Source organism: Pseudopipra pipra, chromosome 8 (assembly GCF_036250125.1).
Source record: "Pseudopipra pipra isolate bDixPip1 chromosome 8, bDixPip1.hap1, whole genome shotgun sequence".
In the NCBI taxonomy this organism is placed as follows: domain Eukaryota; kingdom Metazoa; phylum Chordata; class Aves; order Passeriformes; family Pipridae; genus Pseudopipra; species Pseudopipra pipra.
In genome coordinates this window covers 11,350,595-11,369,560 of record NC_087556.1, presented here as the reverse complement: position 1 = coordinate 11,369,560, position 18,966 = coordinate 11,350,595, and the positions used below count along the sequence as shown (strand labels likewise).

The 18,966-nt window shown below is 37.9% G+C and overlaps 1 protein-coding gene across 1 annotated transcript; it reads right to left on the bottom strand.

Annotated features, from left to right (window-relative positions):
* Positions 1-694: 694 nt before the first annotated feature.
* MAT1A (methionine adenosyltransferase 1A) lies at positions 695-18,762 on the bottom strand. The gene is made up of 9 exons (XM_064662539.1): positions 18,385-18,762; positions 11,342-11,419; positions 10,399-10,521; positions 8,588-8,700; positions 6,890-7,033; positions 5,926-6,144; positions 2,714-2,896; positions 2,081-2,214; positions 695-1,452 (listed from the first exon to the last, which is right to left on the bottom strand). Exons 1-9 carry the CDS (start codon positions 18,476-18,478, stop codon positions 1,350-1,352), a joined length of 1,191 nt encoding a protein of 396 aa, XP_064518609.1. The 5' UTR covers positions 18,479-18,762; the 3' UTR covers positions 695-1,349.
* Positions 18,763-18,966: the final 204 nt, after the last annotated feature.

The following is an 18,966-nucleotide window of genomic DNA, read 5'->3' as shown; positions in this document are numbered from 1 at the left end:
GACAAACAAAGCTGATCACAGAAGATCTCACAGCCTTCAAATTTAAACAAACCTTTGATTAATCCACAGTCCTTTGCGAAAAGTAGTTCACCACAATCTAGGAGAACACAGCACATGGGCACAGAAACGTCCTTGCCCTCAGCCTGGACCAATCCAGCCCACGTGCACAGCAGCAACCCTGACCTGTCAGGAGCAGAGGTTGTCACTGGCTCCAGCAGGAGTAACAGGGCACACCACCCAGCAGTACCCAAACCCCACAGGCAAGGATGTTTTTCTGTGCACCTGGGGCACACACAGCCAGCTAGGGCCCAGCTCTCTGGCCAATTTTTAACCTCATGCTTTGTTATGTTGCAGTTATTTCTCTGTGCTTTATTCCCAAATTACATCCAACACAGAAAGCCATGCAATAAACCTAAAGTTTGGGAGCAAAAATTATGAAAGCATACTGTATAACACCAACCTAAGAGTCACAAATAAGAATACTTATTCACCAAGGTTCTACTAATCACAAGGACTAAAGAGCGATCACACATGTTATAAGACAAATTTGTATCACAATTCCAAAATCTAATAAAAAAATTCAATTTTGTTGATAAACTAAAATCCTACAAGAGTATAAGAGGCTGAGTTGTGATGAACCATTACACTGCAATATTAAAAAAACCCAAAACACAGAAAAAGAGACCCCTTTACATTCAGGGTAGGAAAAAGCTTTTTATTCTATGATTGTTTTTTCATAGGAGACCACTTATGTTTCAAAAACACAGGTAATTGAAACACAACAATAACAGCACATATACAGTGACAGTGATTTAAATATTACATATAGGATAACATCTTTTACAAAAGAGGCCAAGATAGGGTTGTGTGATATTCAGCCTTCTCCCATCAAAGCAACCCCCAGCTGTATGCAATGCTAACTCCAGTAAGGAAATTGGACCCCAGAATTTCCCATCATCTAATAAGAAGCAAGAGATCTGCTGATCCTTAGTCAGAGTTGGGAAAGTTGTCTTCACCTTTGCCCATCAAAGGTTTGAGGTTCACCTATTGGTTGAGTACCTGAGTCACACTTTGTCTTTATGAAAAGAACCAACAGAGCAGCAGCTAAGAGTAAACTGTATTTTGTTGTCTTATGCTGATTGAAAAAACAGACTCTGTCCATTATATCTTGGATAATAAAAGACACTGAGGGTTAAAAAAAATCAATTTCCAAGAAAATATCCTTTTCTTTCTTTCCATTTAAAATCTAAAATTCCTTTTGTTGAATGCAAAGCTGTCAAATTTGATTTTCAGAAGCACCCCCATCATTAGTGGACTTCCTTTCTGTTTTTAAGAGGTGACAGCTAATGTCAAAACACAAGTTTTTTAGGCACTTCCCATGGGAATTCCTTTCTTCCAAAGTGACCATAACAAGCAGTCTTCTGGTAAATGGGTTTTTTCAGATCCAAATCCCTGTGTATATAATAAAAAGAAGAGAAAATTTATCATATTAAGATACTTCATGATAACTACTATTAAAATCCTGATGTTGAAAGCCATTTCACACCCTTAGTCAAACAAGCATATTCTGGAGATGCAAGCACACCAGTGAACGTGTCCAATGGGGACAATAAAAGTGACAACACAACTTAAATGTCGAGTACTTTAGGACTGCAGGCCTTATTATTGTGAGTTATTAATTGTAGGTGAAAACATGAAATAATCTTAAATTAATTTTGTAAAACAAAACATATCTTTGTTTTCACAGCAAAGTAATATAAAATTCTTGGAATACAGAAGTTGTTTTATTTAAATTCCATATACTATTGAAGGCCAAATGCTGAAAGTATATGTTGCATATGAAACTTGAAAAATATATCTGTAATCTTAAAATATATGGCACACGGGGAGAACCATAAAAACTGTCAACTGTAAATACTGACAAAATGACAGAATGAGAGAAAGTCCTCCTGTACTGCATGGAACAAACCCCTGCTGGTTCAAGAGGTTGCTTCTTACAGTGTAACAGCCAAAGATTTTGGAAGAAGCCACTTCTAGGACGTGACCACCAGGATATTTTCCTTTTTGTGTGTTTCTATACCTGACAATGACTCCAGGCCGAAGATCAAAATTTTTGTGTACAATGTCCAGCAGCTCCTTCTCTGTTTTTTGGGAAGTTCCATAAGTGAACAACGAAATGGACAGTGGATGAGCAACCCCAATGGCATAAGAAACCTGTGTGAAAAAAGGCACCATAGTTAACCAATAAACACAACACCTCAGGGAACAACAGTATGCAGCAGAGGAAAGCATTCATTTTTGAATCTCCTTATGCAAACTAGGGTCTCTCCTTTACTTCTCATATTTGCACAATCTATATTCGTAGAAAAAAGAATACTTTGAAAATGCTGAGGTCTCTGCATGACTTTCTTCCCATTATCCAGTCATCCCATGCTCATTTCCATAACAGTAAGTGTCAGAGGGTTGAGGGCTCAATAAAAGTCCAGAAAAATGGCCCATAAAACAAAAGCTAAATGAACAGTTCCAGTTTCAAGGAGCTGATATTGGTGACATTACACTGGTTTTGAACCAAGCACATCAAGTTTTCCTTTCTTCAACCCCAAAACCATCACCAAAACCACTTCTACTACAGGGTCTTGTACGATGTGTACTCCAAGTAAATCTGAAAAGGAAACATCTCCTTGAGAAAAGCAACATTCTTGGCAAACCACACCTGGACCAGGACGCGGCGGCAGAGCCCAGCTTTCACCAGAGACTTGGCCACCCAGCGGGCTGCGTAGGCGGCCGACCGATCCACCTTCGTGTAGTCCTTGCCCGAAAAGGCACCACCTCCGTGTGCTCCCCAGCCACCGTAAGTGTCCACTATGATCTTCCGCCCAGTGACACCAGCGTCACCCTAAATCAGCAAAAGAATTGGTCCATTTTACAGTCTGTTCTATTGTAAGTCTCAAACAAGGCTGTGCATTCCTTCAGAAGACTGCAACAATGTGTAGGGTAGTTCACCACACAGGGAATGCTGTGGGGTAGCTGAAGGCATGAACTCGTCTCACCAAGCTACAACAGTGGCTATAACTGTTCTTTAAAGCCATATTCAAAAGACAAGCCGTTCATCAATTTGTCTGGTAATCAAGCAAACAGGTTTACACACAGATAGCTAGAGCATGCACTGCCTGTTTTAAAAGTGAATATTCCTGGCAATATGGAAAATTTAGTTTAGAAATTATGTACCTATGATACCCAAATCAATTACAGAATATTGCTAAAAAACTATGTGCCATATAGGAACCACTGAGAGATTTCACACTCTTTAAAAAAAAAAAAATCCCACAAAAAAACCCAAAACCCCAAAAAGCCCCACAACAAAAAAAATCAGGCTTTCATATCTTCTGGTCAAAATCTGAAGTTGTGTAAATATTAAATAGTAAATGTTTGGGTTTTTTATTTACCATCAAAAGGTATGCCAGTGGTACCTTATACATCATTATATGGATGCTGGCACCCAGCACTTCTAGTGCAGTGTCAGAGACTGTCATACAAATATGTACTAAAAACCACATTTCCAACCTCAAAGTATTTATAGTATAATTTAAACTGTACACAACACCTATGGAGTACTAGGCAGTAATAAGTAACTGAGAAGGAAGGATTACTTCTTTCTAAGAACAGATACTTATAGATGAATATTCTAAAATACTAAATAAGGAAGTGCAGGTAACCTTCTAGCTGCCTACACAGCTATCCTGACTGCTCCTTACAAGAACTTCATATTTTCATTTGATCTGGGTTAGCTGATCAACAGCTGACTAATTGTCTGACCCCTACAGTTTACTAAATCCTTAAGCTTTTGGTATGAATGGAAATGTGTCCAAATTTGAAATTCAGTTGCCACCTGTGCAGGCAGATTTGAAATTCTTTGTCTCAAAACATCATGTCACTAAAATTCAACTGCTGGAATGTCTACACGGCAAACACAAGTGGAGAGTCAACATTTTTCTTAGGAAGACTATGCATATGCACAGAAGAAAAACTTTGGCACTCTTTGTTTCACTCTGCTAAGAAAGAAGCAAGATGTAAATTTTCAGATAATTTAGGCTGCCTAAAGGAACCCGTCCTCAGGTTCTTCTGCTTGGCTCGTCCTTAATTTTTGATGGCACAGACAGTTGCAATGAGAACACCTTGTGTGCCTTCATGACTTGACAGCAGAACAGAGTGAGAGGGAAAGAAATAAATTGACATGTGAAAGGGTGTTTCAAAGGTGCTGAACAAGCACAAATGCATCTGTAAAGCATGTGGAAGTCATTATTGTGATGAGCTGTAATGTCCTCACCACACCAGAGGGTTTTGCTGTTGGGAAAACAGTGACAGCAGCAAAACTAATGATTTTGCCATAGCCAGAACTCAAGGCACCACTGCACTCAAAAACATAAGTGAAATACATGTGCCTTCCTTAGATGAACTGAGTTGGAGGTTAAGGCAGCTTTCTACAGCTAGCCTTGTTAAAAATATAACTGAGTAACCAGAAGGTACAAGATATTCAAGGCAAGAAAAGAAATAGTTATTTTCTGGTTGCTGCAATGCTATTGTAAATTGCACAAGTGCTGATAGCAGTTATAAGGTCATGGACACATAGGCTGGTTGACCCATACTAAGTAAACTTAGCCCAGGTTTAAAAAGCTGTAAACAGACACTTTGACATGCCTCTGTTTGCATGTGCAAACATATGCAATAGAGCTCTAGCACAGGAGTAGAAAGGGTATTCCTGGGTGGGTTATCATATGTAATTATATTACATTTTTAAATGGATGCAGTTCAGTACATATCTGAAAGATTACATTTTTAATGGGTGCAGCTTACTGCACACATAAAAATTTTCATATATGTAGCCTTCTTTTTGTATGTAGCTGTGATTGCTGCACTGGTTCCTTCACTTCAAGTTATGGCTCAAGTTTGACTCTCCATTTGTTCATAGTCTAGGATGTCAATGATACGCAAAACTACAGTGATGCAACCAATTCAACTGCACAAAAATACATTTTTTTATAGGAACATTATTATAATGATTAGTCTCAACCCCCTCCTACCTGTTACGTGGCCCTAAGGTAAAAAAGACACAGCACCTTAGAAATAATTCTGGCAAATTCCAGTAAGTGAATGAATTTAAACAACAAAGGAAAAACGGTGTCTACTTGGATTTATTGTAAAATTGAACCTAATCTCAGGAAGGAGCTCTGAAATTTTGCTATCATTGTTCTGAAAGGATCTGAAGACTAAAACAGTGGTAATGGTGAATTTGTTTTCAAAAACTAAATCTCAGAGAGTGGAAGTTCTGCCTGACTTCTGCGAGTGCAGGATCAAATTATAAATCCCAGCTCCTGCGTTGCCTAAATAAAGTAAAATGAACATTTATTTTCTCACCAGAAGAAGCCTATTGGGGCTGATTTTCAGGACAGATGAACACCTTCAGCTCTTACTGGTGTCAGGCAGAAGAGTGAGAGCTATGCAGATCTGAAAATCAGGTTCACTGTAAGACAAGCAAACTTTCTCTTGTCCATCTCTCTGCAAGAAATGCTTTCAATCATCTCTCTGCAAGAAATGCTTTCAATGAGAAAGGACTGCATGTCTCAGTGATGGTCTCAAGGGGGTTTGAGGAAACTCAGAACTGGGTTGTACATTCCACATGCAATGTAAGATTCAGCTCAACCTGCCTGCCTAGTCACAGCACATGTACAATATAATCATGCTGTCAAAGGTTATTTTGGCATGAAATCCTGAGCCCTTCTCCCACATACAACTGCAGGAAAAACTTGCATTAAGCAGCTTTCACCTTATGCCTAAGGACAGACATGCCAAAAAACTGAGTATTTAAGACACACACACAGAGTGAAAGGCAAGCTCATAAGAGCACCAAAACAACACAAGACAAACCTGAGGCCCTCCAATAACAAAACGCCCACTAGGTTGGAGGTGATAAACAGTATTCTCATCCAAGTATTTTGCAGGGACAACATCTTGGATCACACGTTCCTTCAGGGTTCTGCGCATGTTCTCCAGCGAAATGGTTTCATCGTGCTGCACAGATATCACAATGGTGTGCACACGCACTGGGATCACTGCTCCATTCTTCTGGGTGTACTGAACTGTGACCTGGATGGAACAGGGAGAAGGAGGAAGAAAACACCAAAGTTGCCATCAAATGTATTACTGGTATTCATCAAATGCCATGCACACTATTACAAAAGTAAAACTGTAGCAAAATGTCAATGCTGTCATGCATTATATTGATCACTGTTCACATTGTTGCCAGGGTATGAGAAATAAAGCCTATTTTCTCACCTCATGTTTTCTATGCTAAGGAAGAAAATAGAAAATTAAAAAAAAACAAAAACAAAATCCAACCAACCAAACAAAAAAACCAAAACCAAAACAAAACAAAAAAACCAACCAACCAAACAAACAAAAAAACTCATCTGGTAGACCATCTGATTCTCTATGAAATCATCCAAAATGTGTCTTTTAGTTGGGATTTCCATCAAAGCTTCCAAGCCTCAGAAATTTACATTCTTGTTGCATCTTGAAAATGTCACTCCAAATCCCTAAATACAAATAAATCCTTTGGATGTCCTGTCACTTTTTCAATGAGCACAAACCACTTAAGTCTGAGGGGTTAAATGTCTCTTCACTGTTAGGTGCTTAAGGGCTCTGATACAAGTTAACCACTTTCCAACAGTCAAGGAGACAGTATCATAAGCAGTGGAAAAGCTTTATCTCTTACTTGTAGGTTATCCTGATAGGCTTAACACCTTTTCTTTCCAGAAATATTACATAGTTTTGAAGACAACAATTGATGTGCTCAGTTTTCAACTATCTAGACAACCATAGCAGTATTTACCTGTGTCTTAGAGTCAGGTCTCAGCCAAGGAAGTTCTCCATTACGCCTCAGCTCTGCTAACCTGGCATTCAGTTTATGAGCTAGAATAATTGTTAGAGGCATACATTCTTCTGTTTCATCAGTTGCATAACCAAACATCAAACCCTACAGGGGGAGAAAATATACTTCAATTACTGTTAATGGCACCACAACCAAAGACAATGAGATTTCATCTGAAGCAAAGAGTAAACAGTACCCTCAGGTTTACTTTCTACTGTTTTACATTACAGTGCAAGAAGCCTAAACTTGGGTCAGGCTCCAACATGTTACAGTGTAATGAGAAACAAACCATGTTCCTAGATTTTTCGACTGAAAGCCTGAAGGTTTACATGTTGAACTGGAAACCTGGACAAAAATGGAGATGTTTCTGTGAAAAAAAACCCCACCAGATTCTTTCACAGAAAAAAAAATCCGCTGGAGAAAAAGGTTAAGGACTATTTTGTCATAAAAAAGATGCTATCAGTAGTCTGAAAAGGTTGCAGAGGCTTTTGTGTATGAGTACAGACATACACACTGCAGGTCGCACCTGAAATGACAGTGGAATGGGATGCCAGCACTCCATGAAGGACACACCATTCACCAGTTTAAGGCACCTGCCTCAGATTTTTCAATGCCATATGCTTCTAGTCACAGCTTCTACCAGTATTCACTCATGTTTCCTGCACCAGATTATAATTTGTTAAATAGAGTTAGGAGCATTTCCTTTTATCTCATCCAGTGTATGTTGTGGGGGGGGGGAAAAAAAAGACAGGAATGTACTTTGATGGGAATGGGAAGGGAGGCTACCAAAGTGCCAAAGAAAGTCAAAGTGCCCAAGAAGATATCTTTTCATCTTATGTAGTGTTATGACTCCGTGACAGCATAAAAGCATTTTAATTTAGACCTTAAGGGATTTTTTGAACAATATTACTTTGCGTCCTGTACTCTAATACCTTCACTTACAGTTTTCAACAGCACTGTTATAAACTAGATATTACTTCTAATGATAACTACTGTAAATGCTGAAGTCACTCATACTGGCATCAGTCAGATTATGGAGTTTTTGTGTTGGTATCTCTCTCTTGGGAATATACCATAATTACCTATATTACCTATTTAGCTCATAGAAATGCAGTTCGGACAGCCTTAATTATGTGCAACACCTATTACAATATCTGCTTCTGGGAAATAAGTGAAAATTAAAAGCACTCTGGCACTCTTTGTACTAATGCTGAGGACAGTTGAAACATCATCTAATTTTTGGATGTACAAAATCTCAAGAGCTCTGTGGAAGTGAAAAGATCTTTTGTTTATTCCACCTTACATGACAAGTCTGGCTGCAAGACGAATGGACTGATGAACCTAAATCTACTCAGCAAAAACATGAAATATGTAAGAAAAAAAACTTTTGCTAAGTTCTATAGGGCACCTCCTCAGCTACTACCAAATGCCAGAGCTCTCCTCACTTGAATGGAGTGCTAAAACAAGCACCAGGAAAAGTCTGCTCTCAAAGAACTTTCAACTGTTTAGTAAAAACATGGGGTTTATTCTGGGGTAGTCCAAGATAGAAGTGTGGAAATATTTTGACAAGGGTTTTGACACAGAAAATAGGGCAGTAAGAAGGGGTAAATTTTTTCTATTAAAACATCTTTGATGCTTTAGATGTGATGCCACATCTACCTGATCTCCAGCACCAACATCCTCTTCATTCCTGTGTAGATGAACACCTTGGGCAATATCAGGTGACTGCTGTTCCAGTGCCACTAAAACGTTACAAGTCTTGTAGTCAAAGCCTATTTGGAAAAAAGAATAGCACTGAATTAGCTTTTTCTGTCACAATTAGGGAAAGTAACATGGAACCATATGACAAAATTTTCATTTTATATAGGATACCACCTTCAGAACTCAAAATCTTTCCACTGTTTCTAGTAATTGTTTTGTAAATATCACACTTGAAACCTTTTTTAGGATGGTGTGGGGTATACAGGGTTGCCTTTATTGCTTGTTACTGCTTGTTATTTTCTCCTGCACTGGCTCCCTGCGCCAAGCCAATTCAGATTATGAATTGTCAACTCAGAAAATTAGACAAAAAGGTAAATAATGAGCCTCTCCCAAATAAATAGTAACAAAACCTTCTACATAAATTCCTAGAGGCTGATGTTTTCAGCAACTGAAGGCTCTGCTCTCTAACACACTGTTTGTAATACATGCAATACATGTAATACCTAAATCTCTCACAGGACTTTGTGTGAACAACAAATAGAGGGAAAAAAAACAGATTCAAGTGTCACAGTAAATCTTGAAGTGGGAATTTACATGACTTTCAAAGACCAAAAGTAAGGTTTTAAAAAGAAATTGAAAGAAGATTGTGCCAAAATTTTCCACCTGTTCCTAGGTATATAAATAATAACTTGTTTCTCTCCAAATTCAACCTTTCCTAGAACTGTAGCCACTGACAGCTGCTGACCAAACTCATGTTCAGCCAGTACAACATATATACATGTCCACATGCATATGATTCACTTGAATGCTCTTCACCCTCTTTTAAGTAGGCTATACAGAGAAGAAAATTGTATCTTCATATACCATTGTTTGGTTTAGGTTTTGTTTTACTTCTAGAAATTGTTTTTTATTGGGTCACTGCATCTCCCCTCATAATTTTGGGCAGTTAGGTTAAACAGGAGATTTATGACCTACTAGATTTGCCAGTGTTCTCTGTAAGCACTGCTGAAACATGACAGTAGAGGAAACCTGCAGATGTGCTGCTATAATATTCTCCCACCACAATCTCCCTGCAAATTCAATAGCAATTAAAGGACTGCAGTAAACAACTTTTTAACCAAAAGCTCTTAAAAGATACGCTTCACTGTAACAGAATACTTGGAATATTTATACTGTATAAACGGACACATGCAAATCAGAAAGTGAAATGTGTTTGGTACATAGAGCATTTTGTCTTTTTAATCATTTGCATGTCACACAAACCAGGTCTGCACTGCACCCTCCTCATTGTAGAAGTAGTTATTCAGAGCACCCTCCACACTGAGAACCAGCTTTACACCTGGAATTCCAGATGGTACCACAGTACAAAAATATAAAGGTACAATGAAATGAATTAGGTTTCTTCTCTTTCTTTCAAAACAAGATGCATCAATCTGCTTGGCAAAAGAAAAACCAAGAGTCAAGTTCTTGCAAGTTTGGAGGAGTACTAAGTTCTGTGCCTCAAGCTGCAGTTAATTATTCTGGCCTAATACCACAGTTCAAAGTTTAGTCTGTCTATTCCCAATTCAGTTTTGACTAATAAGTGGCAGTTTCTTTCTTACTGGGATAAAGCCAGAAAGTGTATCATGTAGCACCATGTAAGCAACTGTCAAACAGTATACTGTGTTTTTATCAGGCTTGCTAAAGCCCATGTACGGAATTGGTGACAGACCTGTTTTGCAGTTGCCTATTGCTTGCTCTTCCAGGATTTCATGAGTTTTTCCACCAACCTTTAGCTGAATCATCATAGCCAATATGTCTAATTGCATCTCGGACGACTCGCTGATAATCCACAATAGCACGAGATGTGATCTCCCCACAGAGCAACACCATTCCTGTCTTACATACTGTCTCTGAAAAGAGAGATGAAAACAGGATTACAATAGCAGAATAAGCCAGCCTACTAAAACAAATAACTGTATTTGCAACAATGGTGATTTTGAGAGATCTATTGGGTGTATAGAGTGTAAATCCTTTCTACCCATATTTTTAGCATTATTATCTCCTATAACAAATTCATTTCATATTCACTATATGCCTGAAAGTAAGGAAAAGACTAACATGTCCTATTTACAAATGAGAAAGTCAAAACACTGAGCATGATTCAGTGATATGCATCAACTTAAGAGAAATTTAACATTAAACCATGATTTTTAAATCCACACAGTCTAAGGTATATAGTGAGGCTAAATAAAACTAATCAGTGATCAACTATTTTGAAAACTTGCCTTCAGTCCCAGAAGGAAGAATCTGAAGATGGGATTTAGTTACACAATAAATTAACTGTAGTAATAACCTGAAATTTGATGGTACAACTTCTAAGTAGATTTCAAAAAACAAGCAGGAACTTGGACTGAAAAAATAGTACTTTATTAAATACAGTAAATGAACTTCTCAACAAAACATTCAAATATTCTTTCAAAAATCCACTCTAGTCAATCCAAATCTGTTTCTCCCAGGACAATTCAGTCCACAAACAAAATCAACAGCCCTATTCTTCTACAGCCCACTTAGGCTTCCGCCTTAATAAAAACTTTTACTGTTTCTTCTCGTCTCTCCTTCTCTTCAAGACTGAAATTCTTATGTCACTTTTTGAGAGTGAAATGAGCTAGCTCTTTTCAACATCCTAAAAGAAGAATGTGTGATGACAAAGCAAAGTAGCAAACAACTTACCACAAGCAACCTTGGCATTTGGGTCCTGTCTGAGGTGGGCGTCTAGTACAGCATCGCTGATTTGATCACAGATTTTATCTGCAAGACATCAAAGCTGTGATGCAAAACCACAGCACTCAATGGAAACCATGGACTGCTTGCCCCACTTAGAGTAGGTATTTCAGAAAGGAATTCTTTTATTGCTTATTTTTTTTTGCTATATTTGGCATATTTAATCCAGCTAAATAGAAAGACATATGAAACATCCTGCAAACAAACTCTGTAGATGCAGTGGGGAATTTACTCACTGGTGTAAACTAACAGTGACTATAACTTTACCTGTAGATTTTTGCACTTAGGTGTGAAACAATGAACAGAGAATGAGGTTTTCCTCCCAGCCTTCTCCTTCTCTAACACCACAAGCCAATACAGCATGCCCTCCACACCAGGGATATTCTAACAGAACGGTGATGTTTCACCACCAACTTCCATTGCCCTAGCAGGAAGTTAGACTGTACCTGACCAACCCTGTGGGTAAAGCCTAAGAAAGTATTTAGATTAATACACATCATGCACAGGTCAGTGGAGAGCCTGTTTCAGGTTTGCTTTTTGTCACTGCTTCCTACCATCCGGCAGTGTTGCTCCCTAAAAACGCCTGCACCCAAGGCAGTGGAGGGAGCACACACAAAAGCAAGAAGGGTTTATCAACTGAAGTTTGCCTGAGGTAAATCTTTAGTTACCTGCCAAGTACAAAGGTTTCAATTCAGGTTTATCATAATAATCTTTTATCTTTTTCTTTCTTTGAACCTTATTTAAATAATGTAGCTAACCTAATGAACACAAAAGGGCAGCACCCACAGCAATGCCTTCTACAGGAAAATAGTAAATTTTCTCATATAATTTAATTGTATAATTCTTTAAAAAAAAGTCCAGTATTGTATACTGTGTTTAGACTTCACCATAACATGCTGTGTGGCAAAATAAATTAATATCCTGTGCAACACAATCTGTTGGAAAGCAACATTTTGTAAGAGTCTGTCATTGGAGGCCTTTAATACATTTAACCTCAAATCAAAACAAATTCTCATTTATTTTCAGGAAGATGGTGTACATTTAGCTAAGAGGGACAAATCAAAGACTGGAGAACTAATGTGATTCCTGCACTCTTGTCTCCCATATTAACTACTTCAACACAAAAAGAAGGAACATGAAAGACAATTAACAGATGTCAGCTGCATTGGAACTTTCAGCCTTACAAGAACTGTGCATGGATTACTAAATTTGGGACAATTATTACCAAACAGGAATCAGATACCATTCTTGCAGTTTAATCAGATGTCCAATTGAACCTTGTTTAGCAAACCTGGGGACAAAGGTGGCAGGAGTGATTTAAATGTATCTCTGCCTATCTCTTCAAATTTCTCAGATTTATAAGGAAATAGAGCCATATTTTCAAGTGTGAAAGCAAAAATTACTGATGAAAAATGAAATTTTTGATTACCTAGGTAAGACAACAAAACAAATGGGGTTAGAATGGTCCTCCTAGTGCAGGTCCACTGCCCTGTAGTAAAGTCCAAGTGGCTGGGACTGTTTTTTAGTCTTTTTTTCACCACCCAGAGTTCCTATGCCATGAACACCTTTATCCCTGTCCTTGCTCCACATGAAGCATGCCAGCTGGTACAAAGAACATTATGTTGTTTTTGCATGCTGTGATTGAAATTAATTAATGAACTATAACTACCATGAAACATCTTAAGGGACCACGAGCCACAGCAGCCAGTGAAATCAGTAAGTGAAGATTTAACAGAATGCTTTCATGAGGTTGGTTGTTGGGTTTTTTTTAAAAATTAACTGTATCATTAGTATCTACAGTATTCCATGGATACTGAAAGCAGCTCTTTTGCTTCCTTCTCAGAGAAACAGACCAGCAAACACTCCTGAACAAAAAGTACAGTCCACATTTACAGAAGGAGAGAGTTTGTCTTACAAAACTGCTGCTGTAAAAAGATTGTGATAGAACCCAGAGGGACAGTCATCCATAGAAATGACATTATATCCATACAGCAGTATTAGACTGCTACAGAAATACTAAATTTTGGTGCTGGTATTCCAAAGATGAAGTTAAGAAGCTATGGGAAGGTTTAAGCCAGACTGAGAAGGATGCCTTAAATCAGAAAAGTCTACTTTACAGGATTATATCAATCAAACTCAATCTAGTTTTGAAAGACTGAAGGAGAGGCAACCTACCAGAGGAAATCCCTACAGGCACTGGGATCACAGTCTCTAAGAACCCAAAAATACTATGCTGAGAGAAAAGCTTTTTTCTGATGGGCAAGAATATAACTACAGATGATAAATGAAAATAAAAAAAGACAGATAAAGATTCAAAAAGCAAAATCTCAAAAGGGTGAGAGCCACTGAAATCATTCATCTAGAGACACTCAGGATTCCTTGTTCTTCAAATCACCACATGAAAATTAGATATAATTTTAAAAGGTATAAATGAAATTCAACCATTATTTACTAGCTTGTCTGATGAATTCTTGCATGAAATAATATGACCTGTGTATGAAGGTCAGACCAGACTATATATTGGAGGTCACTTCTGGCCTTTAAAATCTATGTGAGAATCTAATCAATGAAAAGAATAAATTAGAATAATTTAGTGTACCATGCTGAGAATGTACCTTTAGATGAAAATAGTCTGAGGCAAATCAGTTTGATAACTCATGACATATCTGATTGTTGGTGCAACAACCAGCAGATCTAGTGCAACTAGATCTCCAAATACAGATACAGACATATCTATTAAGACTGGAAAGAGAAATCTAACTGGATGATTGGCTAATTAATGCATTAAATTAAAGGCATGTCTGTTAGCAAAGGTCTCAGGTGTAAAATAAAACCAGGCATTCTATTTTTAGTAATGCTTAGCAGGCTTTGTGCACCTTTCATTCTGTTATTCAAATTTCTCATCTCAACCATCTCATTTCTCTTATTAGCTGCTAAATATGAGAGGATATGCTTCTTTCTTTCTTTTTTTTTTCCCCTTTCCTTTTGGAAACAGGGAAAGCATAATGGACCACCTCTTGTGAGACATTATCATTTTTAAAAGATGCTTTCAGAGGTCAGAATTCAGTTCATGCATTCTTCCATGTAGTGAATTACTATCCAATAGGGTAACTATTGCAGGGTATCTAAGCTGAGGATTTCTTGACTGAGCACAAAAGTATTAGATGACCATGAGTTCTTTTCATGAAATCAAATCATCCCACAGACTTATCCTTATGGCAGAGATGCCAAATAGCCATGAAACAACTCTTGCTAACTAAAAAATTAGTCTAGGGAGACCGATGATAAGACCAGCCCTCAAAAGTCCAGTTGTCATATTATGAAGTAAAGGAGTAAACAACAAAAGTGATCTCCAATAAATAGAAGGAGCTTCACAGGTTCCAGATAGTAAGATATAAGTTTTTTACATGAATCTAGAATATTTAAGAGCCTAACACAAGTTCTCAGGACCTTCCCAGGAAGTTTCTCAGACTCATCACGCACAGACAAAACCTACGAACAGCAGTAAAACCTGAAAATTTAATTTTAAAAAGCTCCATTTTTTGAAGTTCAACAAACAGGTGCAACCACACTTCTGACTTTGATGGTGTAGTAAATATAATAAACACTGAACATCTGAAATGGCAAGGTTGACTTTCTTTCAAATCCTGTGATCATTAAAACAAAATTCAGTATTTTTAATGGCATTTTATTTATATCAACAGAAAAAAAATAATTTTAAACTAGAATGTGAAGTTTTATATTCAAAATATGGAAAACTGAGCAATTCTCAGTTTTCTGGTAAAAAAAACAGTGAAGAAATGCAGATACTTATCACTAGCATTTCATCAAAAAATGAACTTTCCACCAAAAAGTTTCATTAGAAAGACTTCAAATAGCTTAAATATGCAGTACTTTTTTCCTATTTAAAAGACTCTTGAGGAGTGCTAGTTGATAGCTGTAGTGATATTGCACTATTAACACTGTTTAAATATCTTGTACATCTGTTCTCTGTTCAATGTGCAGTTTACTGAAGTATTATGTATATCATTAGGTATATATAATCTTAGATATAAGACAAGCAAGAATCAACTTGCTGGAAAGATCTGCATTTTCTGGTTTGGTTTTTTTTTTTTTTTTTTTCTTTTGCGATTTTTTTTTTTCCCCTGTGAATATCTAGGAGATAAACAGATGCTTTTAATATGGTTGAAAATCTGAGGGTGCTTTTAGCAGATGTTTGCTCTTATATTTTTAAAGATTCCTTGATACTTTCTGGAAAACTGAACGACATTTAGTTTGCAGGAAATTCCACCTGGAGTCACACCAAATAGGGGAAGGAATTATTCCTAAGTGGTTTGACATCTGTAAAACATTGTGGGGTAGAGAAACACTCAATGCCTTTCAAAGCATCGTGAAACTATCATGCAGCACAGACATGACTGGACTAAGCAAAATGGAGCAGTGACAAAAATCAGCTAACTAAATACAGAATCTTTCTCTTGCTCATGCTACTGTCTGAGTGCTTTTATTATTCTATTGAAATGCAGAGAATTTGGAATTTACCCCACTAAATGACTAAATGATTAAAGATCTGAAAGGGATTCCCAAATGTTACACCCAAGAATCTGGACTGAGAAGATGGGATAAACAGTCTCCTATAATATCTCTGGGGAGCAGAGGTAATACCTGTATGTCAATTACTGGCAGCTATTACTTGCTTCCACGGAATTTGGGCTTCTCAGTGACACCCAGCTCCAGGCATTGTACAGGTATAAAATAAATAAGCATGTAATTTCTCCTGCTTTGTGCATTAAGGAGGAGGTCTCCATTAAAGCGCTCGGTCCTCAGCTAATATAATCAGAACAATTCGAATTTCCACCAGACAAAGATGCGGTTCAGGATCTTTACTTCACATAATGCCCTCTAGCAAAATTATGCCATCAGATACGGAAGAGAAATAATCAAGAACACGCAAATTATCCATTTTGTATAAACAGAGGAAATCAAAACTCACAATAAAATTCTATTGCTACAGATAACGTCAGAAGCCCAACTACAGCCCCAGGCACTGGGCCCCATTTTAAGAAATAGCCAAGATTTTCCTGGGTGATAAAATCCTAGCGGCATGTCTACACCTCTTGTACAAAACCAGAGAAGGAAAAGGGGGAGTTGGCCAGGATGTAAGGGAGATCAATTTGCTGTCAGGAACTAAGAGCTACAGCCGAGACAATTAAGCTCCCTTGCTGGGCTATGTTCAGGAACAAGAATTTGCTGGACCACCCAGAGTTACTGCCAACTTGCCTGCCTTTGATCTGGAAAATCTGTATCTTCCCTTTGCCATAGGGTTTGGGTTTTCAGTACCCTACACGGAGATCTAGGCTGTTTAAGAAAGTACAAGCATCACAGTCTTCAAAATATCCAAGTAATTTTCCATTTTCTACTCACTCCACAACGAACCTCCAAGTGGTCACTTCGCATCTCAGAGTACCCAGAGACCCACCAGGGTAAGAGGCTGTACACACATCAGACAAGTGGTAACAGTGTTTCCCAGTGTTTAACACAGGAGAAAAATAATGTTCATGGGCCTTAAAAGAAAGTTACTGAGGGCCTATAGAGTGTTTGGAAATAAAGAAGAGAATGTGAAGAACAACTGAAAAATAGGTCAAATTCTAAAACAAGAAACAAGATAAAAAGAGAACCGGTAAAGGAAAGAAATCAAGGGACAAAGCTAAACCTGGGGACTCAGTTGAACTCTTTCTGCTCCGAGAGTTCCCTATTATTGCCCCAAGGGGATTAAAAATAATGATTAGAGTAGCATAAATTGTGACCTGTCATCTTTGGAAATACTATCATCCATTTAAAATTACCATATTGTATAATGTTATTTTTTTTCTATGAAACTACATAGCACTACAAATGCTGGATGTAATTATACATAAATTTGAGATGGGATCTATGTCCCAAGGACAAAACCTGGCTGTCATTTTCTGATTGTGTTACATCAGAAAGAACCCCAACTGGTTCAACCTGATGTAGCTGCCTCCCCATTGATGGAGACATACTCAATTGCATCAGCCATGGATTTCATCTGCAGTAATAAGTTTATATCATAGGAGTATCAGAACTATAGACACAAATTCTCACCGCCGACCTTTTTATCCTCTACTATGTCATTCCACCCATTTATGAGTTACTCACATAACATAAAACACAAACCTGAAAAAGCCTTATTATAGCAAAAAGTACAGGCCACCAAATTGGCTTCTAAAACAAATACACTTTTCAGGACATCAAATAGCCTATTGTCCCCTGGCCTCACTTGAGGGAACAGTTGCTGTTGACATAAGGTACATGTTTATGGTGGATGAATATTTGTTTTCAATAAAATTGAACTAATCTCTGCTGACCATACATAAAGTTTAGCAAATAACTGTCCACTATTTGCTTAAGCAATTCCATATATTGCATCAGATGATGGAAAGGGGTGGGAGGCAGTGGGGTTGGAAATCAGCAATTTTGCCCTGTACAGCTGCCGGGACCACTAAAAAAAGGCTTTAAAACAGGCTGCTTAGGGATACTCCAGTCGTGGGGTGACAGTTTTAGAGCATTACATATGTGGAGGACAGTTTCACAGGGCCCATAAAGATATAGAACTTGAGAAGTAAGCTATGCATTCTTATCCATATGTGAAACTTGAGTCTGTCAGAGACACAGTAGTGTCTCCACAGGAATACTGAAAGAAATTCAGATGAAAAGGAAGGAGCAGCAACATAAACCTGAGTGCCCTCCTCAGTTTAACACACACCCTGCAAAAGCACGCAAACTGTTGGAAGCACACTAGTTATAGCAGTTCTGTAGTCCAGTAAGTAGAAAAGATAGAAAAAGCACCCTGTTACATATAACTTCTATAATAAAATTAATAGCAGATAAATTCTTCTTCAGACTTTTTAAAAAGATTCATCTTAACTGAAAATATTATTCTTTTTACACTTTTACCAGAGCTGGTTTCTTACCTGGATGTCCTTCTCCCACTGACTCCGATGTGAACATGAAAGCCCCTTCATCATCCAGCGTGTAATCACATAAACCATCCACTGGTCCATTCATGGTTGTGATGCTTTTCCTGATGAATTACTACAAACAGTGGTTGAAGAGTTCTACCTTTAGTGCCTTCTCTTTAAGGAGAAGGCTCTTTATCAGCAGGACTATCACTGTCTTCACTTGTCACCTCTTTGGCTAACTTGAATTTCAGTGTGTGAAAGCAGCATACGCTTGCATCTGTGCATGCATACAAGGAGAACGCATGTGCCTGAAGTCTGTATCCCTACCTAGCCTGATCTGTCAGTCCCTGAGCTGCTCCTATATATGGAAAAGTGAAAGTGCCTAGATAATCATGTGAGGAAAATGGAAGAGCCCATTTCTTGGCAGGGGAGTTAGTTAACTTTAGGATATTTCACTAATTAACTCAGTTCTTGGAAACTTTCTGGATTCAACCTGTGTAAGATTGGTTATCTTAGCAATTCAACCAAGTACGAAGTAATGCAGGAGTACTAGTGACAGCTCAGGGCAGCTGCTTCTTCAGTTTGTCTCTCCCC